Here is a 25,300-nt window from a genome sequence, read left to right as displayed (position 1 = left end):
GCTGAGTGTTGCGTTTCTTACAAGGTCCCAGGTGATGCTCATCAGCAATCTGCACTTTGACTACAACTGATGTAGAGCTTTACGGGTGAGGATAAGGAGATGAGATTTTCGTGTGGTGTAGGCGAGATGGGGAGCCACTGAAGCATTTTAATTAACGGATATGATTTGTTTTACTTTTTAAAAACATCCTCATCTACAGGTTAGAAACGATAATCCACCCTTGTAAGATTGTTGTAAAGATTAACTAAGATGATGTATGTAGTATGCCTTACAGTTCTAACACATCAATGTGCCTTTTGGGTCTTGTCACTGCTTTTTCACTTTACTTTTTGCCCCAAGAATTGTAGGTGAACTTGGAAACTCCTTTTTGGAATTTCAGATGAATATTCTAAATACCAGTGTATTCATTTTCTATTGCTGCTATTGCTAGTTATGACAAACATAGTGACTTGAGCAATACAAATTTATTATCATATAATTCTGGAAGTCAAAAGTCCAACATGGTTTTCTCTGAGCTGAAATCAAGGTGTTAGCAGGACTGCATTTCTTTCTAGAGGCCTTAGGAGATAATTGGTTTCCTTGACTTTTCCAAGTTCTAGAGGCCACCCACATTCCTTGGCTTGTAGCCCCCTTCCTATAGCTTCAAAGCCAGCAATGGTTGGCTTAGTCCTCATATCATATTGCTCTGACCTCTGCTTCTGCCCCTCCCTTCCATATTACAATGAGCCCACTGGGATAATCCAGGACAATCTATCTCTTAAAGTCAGCTAAATAACAACCTTGATTCTTCCCCATGTAAGGCAGCCTACTCACAGTTCCAGCAAACAGGACCTGAACATCTTTGGGGGTGGCAGGGGGGCGTTACTCTACCTCCTTGATTCTTCCCCATGTAAGGCAACCTGCTTACAGTTCCAGTGAACAGGAACTGAACATCTTTGAGGGGGCATTACTCTACCTACCACATCCAGTTTCATGAAGATTTCAGTGTGCCTGTGCCTTGCGTCTGTGTTGGGGCTGCCTGCTGTTGAGCATTTTCTTTTCTTGCTTTGGTGGCCATTGTAACCTCAGGATAAAAGTAGTACTAAAGCCCCAAAATTCCTTTGGAATGAAAATTTGGCTGAGTGTCTTGACTCATACCCCAGTGTTTCGTGGGCTGAGGTTGGGGGATTGTTTGAGGCCAGGAGTTGAAGACCAGGCTGGGCAACATAGCATGACCCCTATTTCTAAAAAAAAATTTTTTTTTAATTAGTGGGGCATGGTAGCATCTGCCCGTAGTCCCAGCTACTGGGGAGCCTGAGGTGGGAGAATCACTTGAACCCAGGAGTTCAAGATTGTAGTGAGCTATGATCACACCATTGCACTCTAGCCTGGGCTAGACCTGGGTGAGACCCTGTCTCTAAAATAGTAATAATAATAATACCCCTCATCTGTTCCTTGCTGGATTCACAGATTCTAAGGTTATTTTTTTTTTTCCTCCCTTCACACTGTCTGATCCCACATTAATAGGACCTATAGTGCTTTTGGAATCTTCCTTTTACTTTATTTGGTCTTCAAGTGTTTGGGCCCAGGAAAAACACAAAAACAAAAACTTTTTCTTATTTCTGTTTTTCCTAGGAGAGACTTCTTGGGGGAATAAAAACAACCCAAACCCCTAGCGTTTACCCAAGCACAACAAAGCTTAATTCACAGAGCCCACCTTCCAGTCTATCTCAGCCCCTATATAGAATTGACATCGGCTGACACACGAGAGGGCCTCATGCTTTTCCCAGTGAAGCAGAAAGTTGCATCCTGAATCCTGAGCGCCTGTGTGAGTTAGTGATCACACCCTTGATGTTACCTTTCATTTCAACAGCTCTCTTGGCTCCACTTGCTCTGAGCAGTTTTCATTTCCTGCCAGCACAGTGGCACAATTTGCTGGCATTTTCTTTGGAATGCTTTTCATCAAGAACCTAATGAGTGCCTGGGTTCTGGCTGATGATAAGCATGAGGCTGCCAGGGAAATGCCAAGAGGCCCCCTCAGCTCTGGAAGACATCTCCGCCTGATTTCCCACCTCCTGCTAACTGTGGGCTAAGGCACCCACGTATGGGAAATTTTCCATGACTGGAACTGATCTGACAAGCCACTAAAGTACATGCAAAGAAACCCGAAACCCACTAAAGCCCAGCTCCCGGACGCTTGGCCACAAGGAGTTAAGCAGAAAAATAAACCTTAATGGAGCTCACTAAATGGACTTGTTAAGCCAAACTCCTGATAACGAATACACCCAGATAACCAAGGCACACTAATGGAATACCTCCAGAGATAATCAAACTTCCACTAATTAAATAAAATGTTTTCCTACATTTAAGAATTTACTATCTACACCCAAGCATTTTACCAAAATAGAAGGTTGCTACGTTATTAGCCTAATGCAGCTCTAATGATGATCTGCACTTTTAGAGTATTATTTACTGGAGCACCTGAGGGTTTTGGCAAATGGGATTCTTCTCCCAGCTTGAAATCTCTTTCATTACCTGCTCCTCACTCTTTCAGTCCTGTGTGTATTCTCCAAATTCAGTGCTTTCCCTTTAATTTGTCTACTTGTGTTCCTTTACTTCTTATATTTGGTGTAATTCCTCCCCCTCTTAAATCCTCTTTGCTTTCAACTTTCTTAATAGTTATTTTGAAACCTAGGTTTTGTTTAAGATGACAAGTCAATCCAAGAGACTGTTACAAAGACAGTTTAATATCTACATCATGGTCATATATACAAAAGATGCTTTATAATTATTTAAGAAGGGAAGTACAATTTATCTCCCTATAAGGTTGTCTCTCTGTCCCCCACAATTTTAACTTAAAAACAATGAAAACTGATTCTAATCTCTTGCTATGAGAATATTTTAAGAACTAGATCTGGAGATTAGTGGTAAATGACACCAGTACTAAGATCTCCATGATGTGGTGACTCAGAGACCCTTTGGGTTCACGGCTGTGTACAGAACATGGTGATTTAGTCTCAGTTACAGAAGGAATTCTCATTGACCTCATGTCTCACATGCCCAGGTCATCAAAGGAACAGCCTAGGCCTTGCTTTATACCTGGCCCAAATAATGAAACTTTCACAGTAATGATAAATATTAGGCTTTGTTCAATATTTTAATATATCCCCTTCCCATTATGTTAAAAACTCGCTTTCCAGAAGCATTGAAAAGTGGAATCAGAGGGTGGCTTTGGACAATTGCCCTTCAATGGCTCATCTTCCTCCTGACCACCCTGGTCCCATACACTGTTCATTATTAGATCAGAGGCGACAAAAATTTCTGACTTGCTACATCTTCTCATCACTTAAATATGAAAGATGTCCTAATTTTATGTCACAGAGAGGGAACTCACATCCCCTTTGACCCATTATTCTTGTTCCTTAATCAGCAGGCCCCAGTAAGGATGTCACTGGTCCTTTACCTTAAGAGAAGAATCCACAGGCATGAAGAATGCTTTTGCCAAGATATTTTTATATCCAAACTAAATTATTTAGCTATCCTTCCTTTTTCTCTTTGTCTCATTCTGCTTTCCTTTTTCTTTCCTTTTCTTCCTCAAATATTCATTGTGCACCTATGAGGGGCCAGTTCCAACAACACCTTCCCAGAGAGACCTTCCCCTTCCATGATTACTCAATTTTAGATAGTATCCTTGAATTTTCTGTTCACCATTGCATTTCCTTTTTATTTTATTCATAGCACTTATTGTTAACCCATATTTTCTATCTGCTTTCTTGCTTGCAGCCTGTGTCTTCAAGTTAACAATGCAAACTTCCTAAGATCAGGGAGGTATTATCTGTTTTACTGTTCCTAGCACTGGGAGCTTAGTTCCTAGCACAGTGTCTATCACACATTAGGTTGGCAATACATTTTTGCTGACTGAATGAATGGTACTAGGTATGAGAGAGAGGGTTGAAATAGAAATATTATTTATTTTTATATTCAATGCTGTCTAGTGGAAAAAATTATATAAATATAATTTCACTCAAATTTTATTTAGCCAAGCTCTAGGAAGAAAAGGTACATGATGTGAATGTGTATAATGGTGAATCTTACAACAGTCTGGAAGAGTCAGGATAGTTGAGACTGTCTTTCAAGCTCAACTTGAAAGATGAGGACAAACTGATTAAGCAAAAAGGTAGGAGAAAAGCAATCCAACCAGAAGAAAATTTTTGCAGTTCCAATGCATGGAAAGAGGAGCTTTAGAAGAGGCTTTAAAATATTTTGCCTGTTTATTTGAATATTAGGACTGTGCAGTTAATAAGGAACCTATGATATTTACAGAAATAGTTACAGAGACAACAGAAAAGTGGTAGTTAGTATTTCTTAGAATATCAACTCACCAGATGCCGTGTAGTAGAACATGGAAAAGAATGTTATGTCTAAAATATTTTCCTCCTGTCTCTCTTACTGATTTCCACAAGCATGTATTGAATATCTATTAGGAGTCATCCACTGAATTCAAATTTTTGGAAGACAATGAATTAATGGTCCAAATGCTTGCTCTCAAGAAGTTTATAATTTGGTAAGAGGAGAGAGTGTTTCAGTATAAAGTGGTAAACACAGAGAAAGAGATGTGCACATAACAAAATAAAATATAAAGAAAGGATGTGTGTGCTAGGCTGGAATGTCAGGGAAGACTTTCTAGAAACATTCAATAAGACTAGGAGACTTCCATAAATTAAGTCTTGAAGACCAAGTGGCAATCAGAAATTTAAAGAATGGGGTGACATGGAGAGGACAGAGAGGATATAAAGGCAGATTGGACTGCCATGATAAAAGTCTTGGAAACATGAAATAAAACGATATGTGTAAAGATGAACGAGCAGTTTTATACTATTTCTATTATGTGAATTGACATTGCCTCTCAGGGTTATTATGTGGATTTGATGAATTAATATATGTGAAGTATTCAGAACATGCATGGCAGACAGTGAACACTGAGTGAATGTTGGTAATCTAGCGAATATGATGATGGTTTTGGCATGTGGGGTTGCCCATGTAACAGGAGTAAGAGGATATGAGGTTCGAGAGGCAAGAAGTACACAAGACAATAAAGTCTCTGTATGTTAAGATATCAAGCTGAGACTTTTTCTTATGGGTGATAGTATATCAGAGAAAGGTTTTAGACTGGGGAATAATATGGCCTTATTTGCACCTTGAATATATCTCTTAGTCTACAGTTGGAAAATTTTAAAATGCTGAGGACCAAAAAGGGCAGTTATGAGGTTATTAAAATGGATTAGAAGAAGTATTATGAGGATCTGAATTAAAATAGTGATAGTAAAAAAAAGAAAAAAGGATGGATTAAAAATGTACTTATTAAGCAAAATAAAGAAGACTTTTTGATTGAATCAATAGGATGTGTGGTGGGAGAAGAAGTTGAGGAGGAAAAAGTAATCAAGCATCATTCAAGATTTCTGACCTAAGTGACAAAGTGGATGGTAATACCATTAAATGGCTGATTGAATAAAGGATACATAGTAGAAGAAACAGAATTATGAGGACAAAAAAAAATGTTAAGTTCAATTTTGGACTTGTTGAGTTTTGCAGGGTCCTCAGATATCCAAGCAAAGAAATCAAGCAGTCAGTTGGTGTGGTGGTTTGAAAATATGATCACAAATTCTTTGACATTCCTCCTTGACTGTGGAGAAAAACCCTGCTGTAGGAAAGAGGCTTACAAATTTGTGCTATAGTTTTAAAATATTGTTTTATATATTTGCATGCAACTATACACATTAGAATAATGTCTTTGGATTACTTTCATAATATTTTGATTAGTTATTTTCAAAATCTCCTTTATTTTGCTTCAGTTCTGAGGCTTAAAATTAATGGTATAACTTGAGCCATAAATAAGAAATACCAATATAACAAAACAACACACACTTTTATATATGCAGGGATTGTCCGGAGGCATTTGGCAGGAATATAAGCTCTTCATTAGAGGGTTTATAGCGGATGCTGATTATCCTAATATATCATAATTTCTAACTGTAAATGTTATAAATTAGGAAAGACCATGAAATTTGGGAGTTACGTGGATTCGATTGAATCTCTGCTCTGCACTTACCAACAATAGCCACCGCCATTATTATTGAGACTCTGTTATGTGCCAAGCACTTAAATCTTATCCTTAAACCTCATCAGAATTCTGTAAAGTGGTTATTAATATCCTCATTTTGAAATTTGAGGGTAAATGCTGAAAGAGGTTAAAGAACTTGCCCAATGTCATTAAATAAAAAGGATGGAGTTTTGGCTTAGATCTAATTTTACAGTGTGTTGGTAAGAGCTTGAATTCTTCAATAAGACAGACCCCCTATTTGGTACTGCCTCTCTACTCAACAACTGCATGGGTTGGGCAAGTGTGACTTAACAGCCCTAAGTCTTAATCTTTTATCTATAAAACAAAGATAATAACAATTTAAAGGGTTATTTTGATTAAATTATATATACATATAACTTCTTTGCTATTGTTTTGAATTTCCTCCCGTAGCTCGGAGTAGTTTGATCGTCTGAAGCCTTCTTCTCTCAACTCGTCAAAGTCATTCTCCGTCAGAAATTTGGGACTATGTGAAAAGACCAAACCTACGTCTGATTGGTGTACCTAATCAGCTCTCCTCAGCAAATGTAAAAGAACAGAAATTATAACAAACTGTCTCTCAGATCACAGTGCAATCAAACTAGAACTCAGGATTAAGAAACTCACTCAAAACCGCTCAACTACATGGAAACTGAACAACCTGCTCCTGAATGACTATTGGGTACATAATGAAATGAAGGCAGAAATAAAGATGTTCTTTGAAACCAACGAGAACAAAGACACAACATACCAGAATCTCTGGGACACATTCAAAGCAGTGTGTAGAGGGAAATTTATAGCACTAAATGCCCACAAGAGAAAGAAGGAAAGATCCAAAATTGACACCCTAACATCACAATTAAAAGAACTAGAAAAGCAAGAGCAAACACATTCAAAAGCTAGCAGAAGGCTAGAAATAACTAAAATCAGAGCAGAACTGAAGGAAATAGAGACACAAAAAACCCTTCAAAAAATTAATGAATCCAGGAGCTGCTTTTTTGAAAAGATCAACAAAATTGATAGACTGCTAGCAAGACTAATAAAGAAGAAAAGAGAGAAGAATCAAATAGATGCAATAAAAAACGAAAAAGGGGATATCACCACTGATCCCACAGAAATACAATCTACCATCAGAGAATACTACAAACACCTCTATGCAAATAAACTAGAAAATCTAGAAGAAATGGATAAATTCCTCGACAAATACACCCTCCCAAGACTAAACCAGGAAGAAGTTGAATCTCTGAATAGACCAATAACAGGTTCTGAAATTGTGGCAATAATCAATAGCTTACCAACCAAAAAGAGTCCAGGACCTGATGGATTCACAGCTGAATTCTACCAGAGGTACAAGGAGGAACTGGTACCATTCCTTCTGAAACTATTCCAATCGATAGAAAAAGAGGGAATCCTCCCTAACACATTTTACGAAGCCAGCATCGTCCTGATACCAAAGCCTGGCAGAGACATAACCAAAAAAGAGAATTTCGGACCAATATCCTTGATGAACATTGATGCAAAAAACCTCAGTAAAATACCAGCAAACTGAATCCGGCAGCACATCAAAAAGCTTATACACCATGATCAAGTGGGCTTCATCCTGGGATGCAAGGCTGGTTCAACATATGCAAATCAATAAATGTAATCCAGCATATAAACAGAACCAAAGACAAAAATCACATGATTATCTCAATAGATGCAGAAAAGGCCTTTGACAAAATTCAACAACCCTTCATGCTAAAAACTCTCAATAAATTAGGTATTGATGGGACGTATCTCAAAATAATAAGAGCTATCTATAACAAACCCACAGCCAATATCATACTGAATGGGCAAAAACTGGAAGCATTCCCTTTGAAAACTGGCACAAGACAGGGATGCCCTCTGTTACCACTCCTATTCAACATAGTGCTGGAAGTTCTGGCCAGGGCAATCAAGCAGAAGGAAATAAAGGGTATTCAATTAGGAAAAGAGGAAGTCAAATTGTCCCTGTTTGCAGATGACATGATTGTATATCTAGAAAACCCCATCGTCTCAGCCCAAAATCTCCTTAAGCTGATTAGCAACTTCAGCAAAGTCTCAGGATACAAAATCAATGTACAAAAATCACAAGCATTCTTGTACACCAATCACAGACAAACAGAGAGCCAAATCATGAGTGAACTCCCATTCACAATTGCTTCCAAGAGAATAAAATACCTAGGAATCCAACTTACAAGGGATGTGAAGGACCTCTTCAAGGAGAACTACAAACCACTGCTCAATGAAATAAAAGAGGATACAAAGAAATGGAAGAACATTCCATGCTCATGGGTTGGAAGAATCAATATCGTGAAAATGGCCATACTGCCCAAGGTAATTTATAGATTCAATGCCATCCCCATCAAGCTACCAATGACTTTCTTCACAGAATTGGAAAAAACTACCTTAAAGTTCACATGGAACCAAAAAAGAGCCCACATCGCCAAGTCAATCCTAAGCGAAAAGAACAAAGCTGGAGGCATCACGCTTCCTGACTTCAAACTATACTGCAGGGCTACAGTAACCAAAATAGCATGGTACTGGTACCACAACAGAGACATAGATCAATGGAACAGAACAGAGCCATCAGAAATAATGCTGAATATCTACAACTATCTGATCTTTGACAAACCTGAGAAAAACAAAAAATGGGGAAAGGATTCTCTATTTAATAAATGGTGCTGGGAAAACTGGCTAGCCATATGTAGAAAGCTGAAACTGGATCCCTTCCTTACACCTTATACAAAAATTAATTCAAGATGGATTAAAGACTTACATGTTAGACCTAAAACCATTAAAATCCTACAAGAAAACCTAGGCAATACCATTCAGGGCATGGGCAAGGACTTCATGTCTAAAACACCAAAAGCAATGGCAACAAAAGCCAAAATTGACAAATGGGATCTAATTAAACTCAAGAGCTTCTGCACAGCAAAAGAAACTACCATCAGAGTGAACAGGCAACCTACAGAATGGGAGAAAATTTTTGCAACCTACTCATCTGACAAAGGGCTAATATCCAGAATCTATAATGAACTCAAACAAATTTACAAGGAAAAAACAAACAACCCCATCAAAAAGTGGGCAAAGGACATGAACAGACACTTCTCAAAAGAAGACATTTATGCAGCCAAAAAACACATGAAAAAATGCTCATCATCAGTGGCCATCAGAGAAATGCAAATCAAAACCACAGTGAGACACCATCTCACACCAGTTAGAATGGCCATCATTAAAAAGTCAGGAAACAACAGGTGCTGGAGAGGATGTGGAGAAATAGGAAATTATATATACATATATATGCATATGTAAAAGATACTCAATGAATATAAGTTCTCTTTTACTATCCATTTTAAGCATATGAATTCTTACATTATTATATTTCAAAAACATTTTTGTGAGTTATCTCCCTGCAATGATGAAGGTTCTTTCCATTCTAATGACAGTTGAGATTATTTTACTTATTTTTTTAAAAGAGAGCAGCTAAACATGTAAGAAGATAACCAGTATAGAAAAACAAAAATTCACGCATGGATTCCTTACCCCAATCCACTCTTGCACACTAAACTAGTATCAGCAAGCTAAGTAACTAAACTTGAAATAGATAGGAATTCAATATAGAAAAAGCCTGGGAGTTCGTAGTCCATTGGTGAAAGTTTATCAAATAATTTAATGAATCTATCTCTTCTTACTTGTACTCCTCTCCCACCCTCATCTCTCAGTTATTTTTTTTTTTACTATCAAAAAACTGTAGAAACTCATGACTGTAAGATTTCATTACTTTCAGAGAATACACTGTAGTACATTTACTACAAATAATTCACACAATGCTACACCTGTCAAAAGGAATGAACAAAGTATATATCATGGTACAGGAGCCTTGATTTTTATTGTTTTTGCTCACTCACTAATTCTCCACCTCCAGCTTCCTGTCACGGTGAATTAGGTGCCTTTGCTGTATACAAATATTGTATTCTGGGTAATTATATATTGTGATAGGAGACTCTGTATATTACTTTTAACTGGTGTCGGTACTGAAGGGAATAAGAAGTTTTCAGTTCTGTTTCTAGTTTGGGTTATTTTCTGACCCTAAACAGCCTGACATAAAGGAGTGCTTTTCTTTGTCAAAGGCAGCCTTTTCAAATCTAACTGCCAGACACACTATTGAGCTATGTGTTCAATTCTAATTGGCTGAGATCTTTTCAATTCGGCAGTTTCATCTTTAATGCAATGGATGTAAGATTATGTGTAGGTCTTTTCAATGGGTTTTCCATACTGGTGATTAGGGAAGAGGATTTGAACATAAGCAGGCTGCTGGCTATTTCTTCTGACCAATTTAAATTGATTCATACAGGTCCTTTGTACCACAGGGAAAGGGCAGAACAAATCCAAGTGAGTGAGACAGCGATCGCTACACTTTCAGATGGAATAGTAGAAACAAAGAAGAGGGGAGATGGGGAGGGGAAACACTCTAAATACTGTAAAATTGGAGCTCTAAGCACTCTGGCAGATAAATATTGAAACTTAAACAGGAGGCTACTGTGTAGGATGAAGGTCACCAGGAAAATTATTTTCAAGATTGATTTTGATACATTTAGGTTAGAAGGGCTATGCAAATAGAAAGCATTCTTTATATCTGATTCCACAGGGAACCATACTGAGTAAACCCTTTTCTGAAAGTATTACAAAACGGAATATATAACTCTTCCAGAACTCCAAATCACACTTCAATGTGCCATATCAGAATAGTAGAAAGAAGGTCAGCTAAAATTTAGCTTGGGTCAGGTGAAAAAATTTGGCTTAGAGCCATTCAGATAGAGACGGGTGCTGCTGAGAAAGACTCCACAGTTTTCTCTTAAGAGATTAGACTAGGATGAACTATTTAAATTGGGTGTATCCAAAAGTACACCTATTCAAATAGACACTCTTGATTGTGAAGCTCCCTTCTTGTTTATCTCTCCCGGGATAGGATAGGGTACATGGTAAACCATGATGGGGCCATTCTTACATCAAGTAGAGTTTTAGTCCTTCCTCAACTTTACCTCCAAATTGCTCAGGGAACTCCTTAGTATGCCATATCAATTAATATAGTGATTCCCTTTCCAAGGAGACAGGGAAGCACTTCTTGTTTTAAAGGATACAGGGACAGGTGCACTGCTGACAATATTAACAAGGCCACTTCAATTCTCCCTGAACACATGAAACCAATGCAACACTTTTTTAGGAAGAGAAAAATGGCAACAATTTCATTTTGTCATTTGACTTGCTTTGCCCTAGAACATATGCAAAACATCCATCTGTCTTCTGAGCAACAACATTCAATTTGTTAAAATTCATAGTAATAATGGAATGCAACACTGATGCCTGGCACATTAGTTTGAACAAATATGGTGACAAATACAGCATATGTTGCAGAGGCCAGTGGGTAAGTCCTCTAAGCTAAAGGATCTTTGTTGACATTTCATAGGAAATCTTAGAAACTTACACAATGATTCATTGTATCATAAAAGCATAGAATTCCACAAAAAATAAAAGTAAAGCCAGTTTTCAACTATCACTCTCAATCAGCTAAAAACAAACAAAGCCAACCCCTGTGAAGAGATAGCTGCAGCAGCAATTTCTGAGCTGCCTTCCGGAAGACTAATGCTTAGTAAACAGTCTTACACTGAAGTTCACATTTCTTGAGAGACACTGTCTGAGAATCACTTGAATAAATGCAATGTGTTGAGGAGATAGAATTTAGTAAGGCCACCTGAGATTTCAGAAAATTTAAGATTTTCCAACTGATATTTAGATATAGAGCTACCTAGATTTTTTAATACAAAGTAGAACACCTTTATATCTAATAGAAATGCAACCATATATTCAACGAAAGACATATATCTACATATATGAATGTTCGTAACACAGTACTCTGAATAGCCCCAAATTGAAAATTATCCAAATGCTCATGAACAGTAGAATGAATTAAAAAATTGTGATATAGTCACAAAACATTATACTATACAACAATAAGAATGAACAATCTACAACTGCCTGCAACAATGTGAATGAATCTCACATATTGTTGGCTGAAAAAAGCCAGACACAAAGAAGTACGCACCATAGCATTTCATTTACATAAAGTGCAGAAAGTGGCAAAACAACTATGCCACAAGAAGGCAGTGGTAACCTCCTGAGGGGAGTGATTGGAAGAGAATGTCAGTGGGGCTTTTAGGGGACTTGTTATGTTCAGTTTCTTCATTTGGGTGCTGGGTGAGTTCAATCTGTGAAATTCATTGGCCTATATGGTTACAATATGTGCAAAGGTATATGTGTTTGTATTTATACAATATTCAAATAAAAAGCAAAATAAGCCCACCAAAACACAGCAGGCCTATATCTAACTCATTACTTAATATTCTATGTCTGTTCCCTTGTCTTTATTAAAGTAACTCCCACATCATTTTTCTACTAGCAGTCTTCAGACCTGCACATTTTTCCTTCTCGTTGTCTATACGCTTACTGCATACTTACAACAGCTCTACATTTTCATCCATCAGACTACGTTTCTCCTTTCTTTGATGGACTCTCATATCCCACTTTATTTATTTATTTATTTTTGAGATGCAGTATCACCCTGTTGCCAGGCTAGAGTGCAATGGCATGATCTCAGCTCACCGCAACCTCTGCCTCCTGGGTTCAAACTATTTCTCCTGCCTCAGCCTCCCGAGTAGCTGGGATTACAGGCATCCGCCACCACAAACAGGTAATTTTTGTATTTTTAGTAGAGACAGGGTTTCACCATGTTGGCCAGGCTGGTCTCTAACTCCTGACCTTGTGATCTGCCCACCTTGGCCTCCCAAAGTGCTGGGATTACAGGCATGAGCCACCGTGCCTGGCCCATATCCCACTTTAGTCAGAAAACCTTTTAAATCAGCTTGGTAGGCTAGGAAATCTTACAGCTTAATAATTGCTATTTTCAGTACAATCTTTTAGCATTTGAGTATCTAAAAAGGTAACTATGTTTCTTTACATATTTTTAATATCGTAAAAAGACAATGCAGTCATCAAAAGTTAAAATAACAATTAAAATGTGACTTTAAAATCTGGCATATTTTTTATAGTATTCAATTGTAACCTATAATTTCAAAGACAATATATATTCTTTCATATCATCTAAAAATCTAAACTCCTTAGGAGTGTATGTGTATATGGAGAGCTTGCTGAGGCAAATATACCTCAATAGCAATTACAAAGATGCTTTTCACCATCTGAATGTCTTTAGTTACTTCTCCCTTGAAATGATGAATTTGTTATCATCTTTATTTCTGAGCTACTAGTAGTACCACTGCTATCACACTAAAATAGCAATTACTTAGTATTTATTTTGTGTCAGCCACTGTTCTAAGCAATTTTCATATATTGTCTCATTTAATCTTTACAATCTTATGAAGTAGAATTTATAATCCTTATTTTTCAGATGAAGAAAATGGAGCTCAGAAATATTAAATAATTTGCACAAGGTCAAATAATACAGGTTGATTTAAACCCAGCTGTTCTCATACCATATCTCAAGTTTTCACCACTTTGAGCTCAGATAAGTTTATACTTAAGCAAGTAAGTTTATATTCAAATAAGTTTACACTTGGCTCCCTCATATTTTCTAGCACAGGCATTGTCAGCAGGGTAGATCTGACAAATATTTCTTTTTCCCCCCCTTGTACTTACTTCTTTCTTATAAATTTGAAACCACATCAGAATTCCCCCATATAAGAGATAAAGACTACCTCAGAGCCCACTGTACTCTCATTATCCATCACAATTTGGTTTCTCTGGTACTTAGAAATGCGACTATTCCCTTTTCAAAGTGCCAATACTGAGAATGCCTTTGGCTCATTGCAGCCTAGTAGTTGCCTTCTCTGATTACAGCGTATTGGACTCTTTGATCCAAGGCCCCAGAAACTCAAGTAAAATCTACAGAAGAAATGAGAGTGTTCAAGTCACGCAAGCAAAGAAATTATTGATGCACTGACATAATCTATGCACACAGTTCAATGTATCACTATAGAGACACGATGATTAAAAATATACCTTTTTCATAAGCCCACATCAAACATGTCTGCTCATCTTTTTCACCACTAGACCTGCTGGGATCACAAGCCACTAGATTCATATCAGCTCCATTATCCAGTAAGAACTGAACCAGGCGAATGTGACCGTGGTAGCAAGCAGAGTGTAATCCTGTAATAGAAAAGAATTGAAAGAACAAAAGGAGAAAAAAGAAAAACCGCACCCCAATTTTCAAAAGACATTTATCACCACATAATAGCATTATTTCCAAAGGTATAAAGTAAGGATTGATTTCTTTGATAAAGAACTAATTTTATTATTGACCAAACGAGACATTACTTAAAGCAAAACGGGTATTATATTGTACTCAATCTTCTATAGAGACTGTCTTTTCCTCAGTACAATTATAGTATTTCTACATCCACTGTAATTACCAAGAACAAATGTTAGCATTTTTACACAAGTAAAACAACAAAGACCCATCACAGGTTATTTATTTATTTATTTTTTTTGATCACCAAATCAAGGGCAGAGCAGTGTGGTCAGTCTGTCCATAGTGCTGGCCATAAGAGGATGCATTGACTGCAAATAATTTAACACAATAATAAAATTGGCCAAAAAGTCAGTCTGATTTTTATTATTATCAATCATTATCAATTCTAAATGCTGTCAGTTGATAAAATACCCTTTCCCACTGGAGTTGAGCACTCCCAATGCCCCCACATCCCTTTGCATACCATTATTCTTAATCATTGATAAACATCTAGAACTAGTGATGTTTTCACCACAGTCTTACCAGTGTGCCCATCCCTTCCTTGGTGGTTGATGTTTATGACATTCTGATCAAGAAGAAATTTGACTAGGTCAATGCTCTTGCCATAGGTACAAGCACTGAAAAAAAAGCATAAAACAAGAAAGAAGGTCCTTGTTATGGACTAAATTGTGCCCTCTACCCTGCACCTCGAAAAATCATACGTTGAAGTTATAATCCCCATAACCTGACAATGAGACTGTATTTAGGGATTGTGTCTTTAAAGAGGTACTTAATTTAAAATGGGGTCATTAGGGTGGGCCCCAATTCAATATGACATCCTTATAAGAAGAATCTGGGATTAAGACACAGGTGACACAGACAGAGAGGCAGCCATGTGAAGACACAGCAAGAAGGCAGCCATCTGCAAGCCAAGGGAAGAGGCCGCAGGAGAAGCCAAACCTGTTGACACCTTGATCTTGGACTTCTAGCCTCCAGAATTGTAAGATGATAAATTTCTGTTGCTTAGGCCACCCAGTCTGTGGTATTTCTTTATGGCAGTCCTAACAAACAAATGCAGCCCTGATTAAGCCAGGCATTCTAGATGCACATATGTATATAAGAGAGCCAAAGAAACAGAGAAGGGAGGAGGTGATGAAAAATAAACAAGCACCATCTACAAAGGCTAAATAAAAATGTAGTTATATGGTGAGAAAATCCTAAAGATTCACACATCTGGACCTTTAAGAAAAGAGCTGTATAAAATTTCCAGTGTTTTTTATCAAATGTTTTCAGGGATATTAGTTATTTTTCATAAAAGAGATAAGATACAAGAGTTCCCTGCATTTTGAGCTGCAGGGCCTAGGAATTATTCTGCGGGACAATCAAATTAGAAATTCAGGAGGGTTCTGAGAGTTTTAGTCAAATCCAGGCCACAATCTGAAATGATTCCCGGTAAAACCATCTACTGTCTCTCCAAACACTTCCTTGACCAGAGGGTAAGATCTCAAAGCTTTCATTTTACTGAAGGAGCATTAGCTGTGGACTCAAAATCCAGAATTCTGCCACACACAAACCAGAGGGTCCTGGACAAGTTCTTTGATCTCTGTGAGTTTTAGTTTTACCATCTATGAAACAATGACAGACAATACCTTCTCAATTTGCCAAATTGTTGCCGAAATTTCAAGTGAATTAATGCTTATAGAATCACATTACAAATTGTACAGGACCTTTCATTATCAGCTCTTTCCAGGTGTGAGAAAGTATTTGTGGAAAAATTAATAAATTTCAAGATGCAAGGAAATAAGATTTTTATAGATAAATTTTGCACATAGATTTGTTGAAATACTTATCTGAAATTCTGATTTCTACTGTTTACTGGGAAAGCTAAGATGCATTGAGAAAAAGTTTTTGTATGAAATTAGCATGCCTAGTAATGACTACTGGATTTAACTTTTTGATTAGTAGTTCTCATAAATGTTCTTTTCCTGTAGTTTCCCTCATACCTCTGCTTTTGCTATCACTTATTAACTAACAATACTCTACATTCAAATCATGAAGAGATATGAGGTATGTAATAAGTGACTGGAAGGAACTAGCATTGGGCAAAGCCCCAACTAAATAATGGCTAAAGGAAGGGCATAGGGACTTGGTTCTAGAAAAAAGAGGGAGGTCACTGGTTCTTAGCATTTCCTCTTCCTGGGATGGCTTTGCCTAAGCTTGCCTAAGTCATTTTTCTTTCATGAAATACCATTCATTCTTCATCCAATTAAACTGAATATGAAGTATTCTAATGAACCAAAGGCAGAATTCATTACTGACCCCTCTGCTTCTTTGTAATTTCAATCTTACAGTGCTTATCACACTGTAATATGGTACTGGATACACCTCTGTTTACTTTGATACCTTACAATAGGGCTCCTTTAAGGACGGAAAGAATCCTGTCATCTTAATGTCCCCAGTAGCACCAATACAAGGTAGGTCTTTAATAACTTTTTCTTGAATTATTGAGTGAATAAAAAAACTACCATCTCAGTGCAATGTATCATACCATCATTAACTATTTGCATTATAAATATGACCCATAACAGTACACATTTAATATTGATTCATTGCTCTTTTTCAAAGAAACTAATTACAGAAAATGAGTTCTGAATATATGCACATATATGTGTATATATGTGCATGTATACACACATATATATACATGCACATATATATGCACATATATACACGCACATATGTGTATATGTGTACATACATATACATATATATTTGTATATGTGTGTGTATACATATGAAAACCACAACAGAAATGTACTGAGTGCTTGCTCTGTGCAAAATACTATGTACATAGAAAAATTCATATTCAGAGTGAATTCCTCATGTAAAAGGAGTTTCTTTTATAAATATTTGCTTAAAATGAATATAACCAAAACATTAATCTGTTACTCTGAGTAGCCACAGGCTTACACAAAATAAAACAATTGGGAATATACTTTCAACTCACTTCACAAATCTTCTCATATAAACAATCTTTTGGAGGTGACAGTCACCCTCTGATTACAGTTGGTTTCAATTTTAGTGCATGAAGTAGCAAAATGATTTGAAAACTAGCCTGAGGTGTCAGCTGTAACAGGCATGACCTAATGGGAAGGAGAATACCAGCAACCAGTACGTATCAGTTCTGCCAACTGTCCCCTGCAGGGACAGATTCCACTGATCCATTTGACTGAAGGTATGATCTAAGGAGTTCTTGCATCTGTTCTGTTACTGAGTGTGTAGAAAACAGACAAAATATTTTGGTACTAGAACATGAAGAAATGTAAAAAGCACAAAATTTAGAATTGGGTAGGCATTTGCAACATTATTTTCTATCCATAAGAAACTTTGGCAAGTTACTTAGTTTTTCTGAGCCTCAGTTTTCTCTTCTGTAAAAGAGAGATAATAAATCCAACTTCATAAAATGTTGTAAGGATTACACGAGATAATGGATGCAAATCATCTGGCATATGGTCACTGTTCCATAAATGGTGGTTTTACTTCACCCTTTTTTTGACTGAGTCTTTGGTTGACAAGAAAAATCTGGAAATGTATGTGAAATTTGACAGGTTGATGCCTGATGCAGAAGCACAAGCTTAATTTTAGTTTGGTGAGAAATAAAGAGAGTCTCCTCATTTTTATTATTTCTCAGTGCAATACAAAAACATTATGTGAACAATAAATTAGTCTCAAATACATTTTTAGAGGTTACAAACTAATGAAAACATATGTAATGTGTAGGCAATGGACAAATTTTCAAGATCTACTAAATATAAATCACTATGCTTTTAGTGTTTTAGCAAAATAGTTACTCATTAAAAATGAAGGCCTTAGATTTTATAAAACATCCGCCTTCCTTTTGGGCATTTTACGAAACTATAGCTCTGACTTACTAGTAACCTTTTCTTTCTTTTCTTTTTCTCTCTTTTTATTTTGGTTGCAACGTTTCTAATCCCAGCTGTTCCTTCAGTGTGTTTTCTAGAGCACACTGTAAAGGGCTCTCATGAATTCCTAGAGAAGAGCTAATGCTTTCTTAGGTATTTGAGTGGCCACCCTGACTAGGCTTTTACAGGCTGACAGATGGATGTTTTAGACAGGTAGACACATTTTCACGTAAGGTTTAAGTGGAAAGGAGAAAAGTGTCACATTTAATGCTGATGAATTCTGGTAATGAGATTCTTCTTGGAGGTGGATTATGGGCACATCCCTTTTTGGCAGCTTTCCATGGAGTGAAGAGAAATAGAAGCAATATGCTTACAGATGTTGATATGCCTGTTGCCTTGGCAACATCAGTCCCTGTCTTTGTGGCTGCTGCCAGGAATGCAGCATCTGGCTCCGGCCCCATCTGTTGTACTGACTGCAGCATCTGCCTCCACCTTTTCTTCCATGCATCTAGCTCAGGCTCTTTGTCCTCTGCCCTACCTTTGCTATTGCTCTCTGATTGCAACATCTGCCACTATCTGTTCTTGCTTTATACACACAACTTCAGGTGCTTTAGAGTGTCAGCTAAGTTTAGTGGCTATTGCACTTAAATATTTTTACCTATGAAAAGCTGTTTCACTGAAGATGTTTTCCTTAGTCAGACTTTCTGTTCCTGATATTTGGATGATTTCCTTGGCAACTTCAAATTTGCCATTGTAGCATGCCCTAGATTTGAAGAAAATATCTTGTTAATATTGTAACCAAGTACATGCAGTATACCTGGAGAACATATGGAATGCTACATAATACTCACAGGTGCAAGGGGGTATCTCCATAGATATTAACAACATGAGGTTGAACTTCCAAATCACTTTGCAGCAGATACTTAACCATATCATGGTGTCCAAATCGAGAACAGAAATGGAGTGGGACATGGTCTTCATTATCTTGGGCATTCACTGTTATCAGCAAGAAAGAAAAAGATACGTTATCTAGAATTCTTTGTTTCTCAGCCTTCAAATGTATAGTACCACGGACATTTGCAAGTGCCTGAGTGATTCCTGGAAATTGCCAGTTAGTGATAATCATAAAGGAAATTAAGGGCGACCAATTTTTAAAATTATAATGCTATTCTATTGCCTACTACCACATTAAACAGGTTTCCTTCTAGCTTCCATAAATTCTATGGAACACATCCAATCAAATCTATCTCACACAATGGAACAGTTCGGGAAACTAATAGCATCCAAAGGGTACACGTGGCCTTATTTCCACAAGGATCACCTTTCAAATTGATTTTTTTTTTTTTTTTTATCTGAATGATGTTAGGAATTACAGATCCTGGCCAGAGCACCATTCCCAGAGATTTGGGTTCAGTAGGTTAGAGTGGGGCCCCACAACCTGTATGTTTACAACACTGTTGTAAACAGCTCTGATGTATCCCCTTAGCTGAAAATTGCCATAATACAGTATGCAAAGCATGGTATCATGAAAGGAAAAGCACTTTAGACTTAGGCAGACCTCATTAATTGTTTTACTTTAGACAGGTTATTTAAAATTCAATTCTTCATTCAGTAGTGGACATGTGTCCTTCTCGTTGAAACACCCAGCCTTATAACCTCTTCTGACGTTTGGGTAATTCCGTATGCTACAAGTATTAATGAGAAGCCAAGACCACATTCTATCATAGAAGCAGAAAATGTGCTTTCCAAGATCTGTTTGCAGCTAGGGAACAGAATTAGCAGAGGGTGACCATATGTCCTGGTTTAGGCTTGTTATCCTGGAATAATTCTTAATAATGACACTTTTACTCTCAACAGTTCCCTGGTTCTGGATACCTATCTGTAGACTCCTCCAATCAACACATCATATGAGACTCTGACTTCAGAGCTGATGACATAAAAAGCAGGGCCTAATCTATCTTGGCAATGTGGCAGTGGTGGCAGTAGCTCCATCCAATTTCCCATGGTAGCAATTCCAGCCACAGATTCAATGCCCTGCATTGTTGGCATCAGAAGCACAAGAGTTTATGTGTGCCTAGCAAGGGTGGCAGTGCATCTTCACAGGACCACATTTGGGCATGATTTTGGATGTTGTTCCTCACTGTGAGAATTTCAAACATGGCTTTCTACTCTGTTCTGAGGAAGAAGATTCTGTGTGCTACATAATATCCTTTAATCTACTCCTTTTATGCCTAAATTAGCAAGAGTTAGTTTCTAATACTTAAAAGTAAAAAACAAAACAAAAAAAAAAAAACTTGACAGATACACTGTCTTTCATCAACAAGAATCAAATGATCACTATGTATTAGCCATTAAGCTAGTGTTGGAGGTATGGATGTCTTATCAGTAACAATGGATATAATAAGATCATTGTTCCAGGGATGCTGAAAAGAATAAAGTGGTTCATGATTGGAAAGCGTCTATCAAGCATGATGCTTGTCACATACTAGACATTTAATAAAAGTTATTTAACCTTTTTACTAATGTCTGTCTTAGAAATTTGCTATGTCCAAAGTTAGTAACAGATACATGCAGAGTCTATACTCTCAAATAACCTACAGTCTAGTTAAACAGTCAATAATTACAGTCCTGAAGTAATAACAACTGAACATCAAACTGCTCAATTCCTAATCTGGCTTTAATAATTTTTAAAACTAAAATAATGGAATCAACTGCTCTAAAGCCATTTGTTTTATTGTTTGATTACTTTGTCAATCTAGACAGCATCTTAATTAGGCCTTGTAGCTGCTATATTTGTAGACAATCATCCTCATTTTGATGTCCTGCAAGTTTTTAAGCCAAAGGGAAATCTTTAACAAAGTCACTGAGCTTCTCCTCCCAAGGCTGTTATTACACAAACCTTTGAATCTTTTTTTATTAATGAGTAGCTCAAAAAGACACCTTTCATTCAGAAGAATGTTCTTGGTTCTTTTGATTATCTCCCTTTTTAAAAAGCTTTTCCTTTGTTCACATTCTGTTCTAAGCCAGGGAAAGTCAATGCCACAAGTCAATGCTTGAGAATAGTTAGGAGTCCTGGGCATCTGGAGCGTGACATAAGAATTCTTAAGGTTCAGAAGGAAAAATGCAAAGCAGAATGCAGTGCAATCTTCTATTAATTTATAATTTGCCTTTGGCCATCCTTGGCCCCACCCAGTATTCCTCCCCAATTGAATCAGTAAACTTCAAATTAGGTTATTTACTTGGTGAATTATCCGCAGTGGCTGAAACATTATTCCCATCAAAGAAGATGTAAACACCAACTGAAGGAACAAGCCAGGACAAATACGTAATCTGACATAGAATTTATGTGTATACACGTCTGTTTTTGCTTCAGTCATTGTGATGTATTTAGTTTTGTCTTGGACCAATTTGCAAAGACAAAAAAGAAAATATATTATTATATCTTAGAAAAATTGAATGCATGAATAACATTCTATTTGCTCTAACTTAGCATCTTATTGAGAAACATATAAAGGAGAATTTAAAACAAAAAATACATGTAAATCATTATTAGGAAAATATCTAGTTCCTGGTGCTCTGTTTTGAAGAGAGTAGGTATATAGTGATGTCTTTTGAAAGAAATATTGAATATTGGGTGAACGGGTGCTGTTTCTTCTTTATTTCTGCTTATTGACCCTAAAAATAAAATAAAATTTTCCAGATTGACCAAGCAATGTCAGCAGCTCCTACAAGATCTTTAAAATTACTCCCAGGTCTATCTTTAATAAGCTTTCAGTAACAGATCTGTGTAATACATCCAACAAGCTATATTTCAAAAAATAAAACACTTCCTATGGCTGGACATGTTCTAGGAATTTTTTGTGGCTTTCTGTAATATCCAACTCCGTCCAGTTGCAAGGATTGTGTTATTTAAAAGAAATATAGCATTTATGATTAAGATGACAAAAATTATTAATTCTAAATTTAATTTTTTCAATTTTTAAAATTATCAAAATGGCATATTTTGAAGGCTGTATCACTTTTTTTTTTCTTATGCAGTCCATCAATATTTTAACCTTTTCAATCTCATTTAGGGGGCATTATACTTCTCCTTTTCCATTACCCTAAGAGATACAAAGAAGCAGAACAGAGACTTAAAACATACCTAACTGAATAGGTCAGCCTATCAAACATGCTGAACCAAAGAGGCTGCTTTCAGAACTACATTTTGGGTAATTTTGCAACCTGAATTTATTTTCATGTGTGACATTCTTTTACCATGGAAACATAGTGTAAATACTGGATTTCAAATTGTACTCTTTTTGGGGTCATTTATTTAATCTTTCTGCTATGTCCATTTACCACAGGCAGGGTCCAGATCTAAAATAAATCATTTGGAGGCTTAGCTACATTTTAGAATAAGTGAACTAACTAATAATAAGTCCTGCACAGTGTCCATTGGCATAGCAGATCTTCTGGTTTATGTTTTGCAATTGGTTGAAGTGCAAATGGGACTTAAATATCAAGTGCGTACCAGAAAGAAATAAAAATACTTCAAAATCTGAGTCATGCCGTCTCTTGATTTTATAAAATAATTGAGTAAGAGGCATGTAATACATGCGTGCACCAAAAAGAAAATGTTAAAAATTGTATCATACGATGCTGGTACGTAAGGGGGATATGGTTGTAGTATTACACATTTCAATGCCTTTTGCAGAGGAGTCTTTTGATCCTAGAGACATGCTGATCATAAATGACACTCATTTGGACACTACTGAGCTCTGGAGTTGTGCAGAGGAATAAAAAGCTAAGGTTGGCATCAATAATAAAAGGAAAAAATGATGCAGTTCCTGACCCCTTGGAAGAGTGAGGCAGTTTCAAAAACACGATTATGTGTTCAGTCATTCACACAGGTATACCTGTGCCTATTCTAAACTAACAAAATGAAAGAGACTGCTTAAACAAGGTCCAGGAACAGCATTCCTTACATCCTGACAACATAGGTTGTTTACAATAATGCTCTAAAGCAGCTGCCTGAGTTACTGCATACTGGCATATAGAAGACAATGCAAGCTATGTTTCTTAAATTTTACAAAATAAAGTGGCCCCTGTTTACAACTTGGAAACTGTAAATTACCTTAGTCTCTTGCCACGGTTGTCTCTAGGATACTTTGTGTATTCCTTATGGGTAGATAAAAAACATTGATTAGCTTTATTAACTAAATATCAATCTGAATTTTGGACCAAGGAACTGGCAGTTCTAGAGATTTGACAACCATGTCCTTTTGGAAATGTGTATTGTTCCCGCTGCAAAGGCCAGCAGTTCTTACAGCTGGGCTTTTAATTAGGTCTCTTGGGGGTCAATGGAAGAATGCTGGATATGCCTGAGAGAATTTAATGGCAAGATGCAACTCTGAGTGAATTTTTCTCAAAAAATAAAGTTTGTGAGGAAAAGTGAAAAAAAGAAATTTTTCAATACTTATAATAAACTTTCCAAAATTTATTTTATAATTAAGAAAATAAAAATGAAAGGAAATTCTATTCTATCAACTGATTCTGAAGTCCTTCTGTGTATTCTAAAGCTTTTTTTTTCCCGAATGGATCACACTCAAACTCTATTAAAAAGTATAGTAATATAATATCAAATATTGGGGATGCTGTGGGAAGCAACTGAAATTCTCATATATTGTTGTAAGATTTTAAAATAGTACAAACATTTTGGAAAACTGTCTAGAAATTTCCTAAAACATTAAACATATGCATTATTACCTTTCAATTTATCAATTCTCTCATATATATATGTGTTTATATATATATATTCAAGAGAGATGGACATATATGTCCACAAAAAGACTTGAATAAGAATGTTACTGGCAATTGTATTCATAATAGAAAAACACTAGAAATATTAAAATGTCTACTAGGAGAAGAATGGGTATACTAATTATGGTATATTCATGCAATCATAGACAACATAAAAGAACAAACTATGATCCATACAACAACATGGATATATGTCCAAATCCTCTTGTTGAGCAAAAGAAGCCAATCACAAAATTATACAAACTTCAAGAACAGACAAAACTATATATAGCAATGAAAGCCAGAATATTAATTACCTTTGGTGGTAAAGTCTATTTACCTGAGATGAGTGCATAAGGGAAAATTTCAGAGTGATGAGATATTCTAAATCTTGACCTGGGTGGTTTTCAATGGATGTATACATATATAAATATTCATCAGGTTATATATTTAAGATTTCAGAATTTGCTAGAAGTAAATAATGTCTCAATTTATAAAAGGTTAGTGAACAACAGTGAAGACAACTAATTCATCTAAGAGAACTCTTTACTTTCACTGGAGCTCCTAATATATTAAGAATTGAGCTAAAACACGTTAAGAAGGATTTGCATGTAGGCCTAATAAAGATGAATTATGACTTGTGGAGCAAATAAGTACATGACTACAGGATTAGTCAACTTCAAGATTATTCTCTAGTAAGAGAAGTATAAGTAAAAGGTATACATAAAGCAAATGATAGCAAAGGTCTTTTAAACATATAATCTTACCATCTGCTTTGCTGCCTTCTTCCATCAAGAGTTTTGCAATATTCAAGAATCCTTTTGCAGATGCTAGGTGGAGGGGTCTATCTCCAACCTCACCACTTACATTTACATCAGCACCAAATTTCAAAAGAAGGCGAGTCACCTAAAGGATTTATTCATTTGAAATTAGTATCAAAATTCAAACAATAATGCAAAACTTTTGGCAGTATACAAGAACACAACTGGCTTAAACCACAAAAAATTTATTGTTGTATCACCTAGCAAGAAGTCCAAAACTGGAACAATTCTAGGGTTGATTAATACAATGGCTTAATAACTCAAGTTCTTTCCATCATTCTGTTCTGCCATGCTCAGCAAGTAGGATGGATCAACTCATGGTAGCAAGAGAGCTGCAGCATCTCCAGCCATT

At 36.5% G+C, this 25,300-nt stretch overlaps 1 protein-coding gene across 1 annotated transcript in view; it reads right to left on the bottom strand.

The window, feature by feature from the left end:
* The window catches only part of TNNI3K (TNNI3 interacting kinase), a 305,572-nt gene that overhangs the window by 177,858 nt on the left and 102,414 nt on the right, over positions 1–25,300 (bottom strand). The window contains exons 7-11 of the mRNA XM_063624029.1: positions 24,895–25,033; positions 19,198–19,342; positions 19,005–19,109; positions 14,967–15,061; positions 14,192–14,341 (exon numbers count right to left, since the gene is read on the bottom strand). Of these exons, the coding sequence (XP_063480099.1) occupies positions 14,192–14,341; positions 14,967–15,061; positions 19,005–19,109; positions 19,198–19,342; positions 24,895–25,033 (634 nt within the window). The remainder of the gene's footprint in view (positions 1–14,191; positions 14,342–14,966; positions 15,062–19,004; positions 19,110–19,197; positions 19,343–24,894; positions 25,034–25,300) is intronic.

Source organism: Symphalangus syndactylus, chromosome 12 (assembly GCF_028878055.3).
Source record: "Symphalangus syndactylus isolate Jambi chromosome 12, NHGRI_mSymSyn1-v2.1_pri, whole genome shotgun sequence".
NCBI classification, from domain to species: domain Eukaryota; kingdom Metazoa; phylum Chordata; class Mammalia; order Primates; family Hylobatidae; genus Symphalangus; species Symphalangus syndactylus.
Note: the sequence above shows the minus strand (reverse complement) of the source record. Positions and strands in the feature narration are given on the sequence as shown.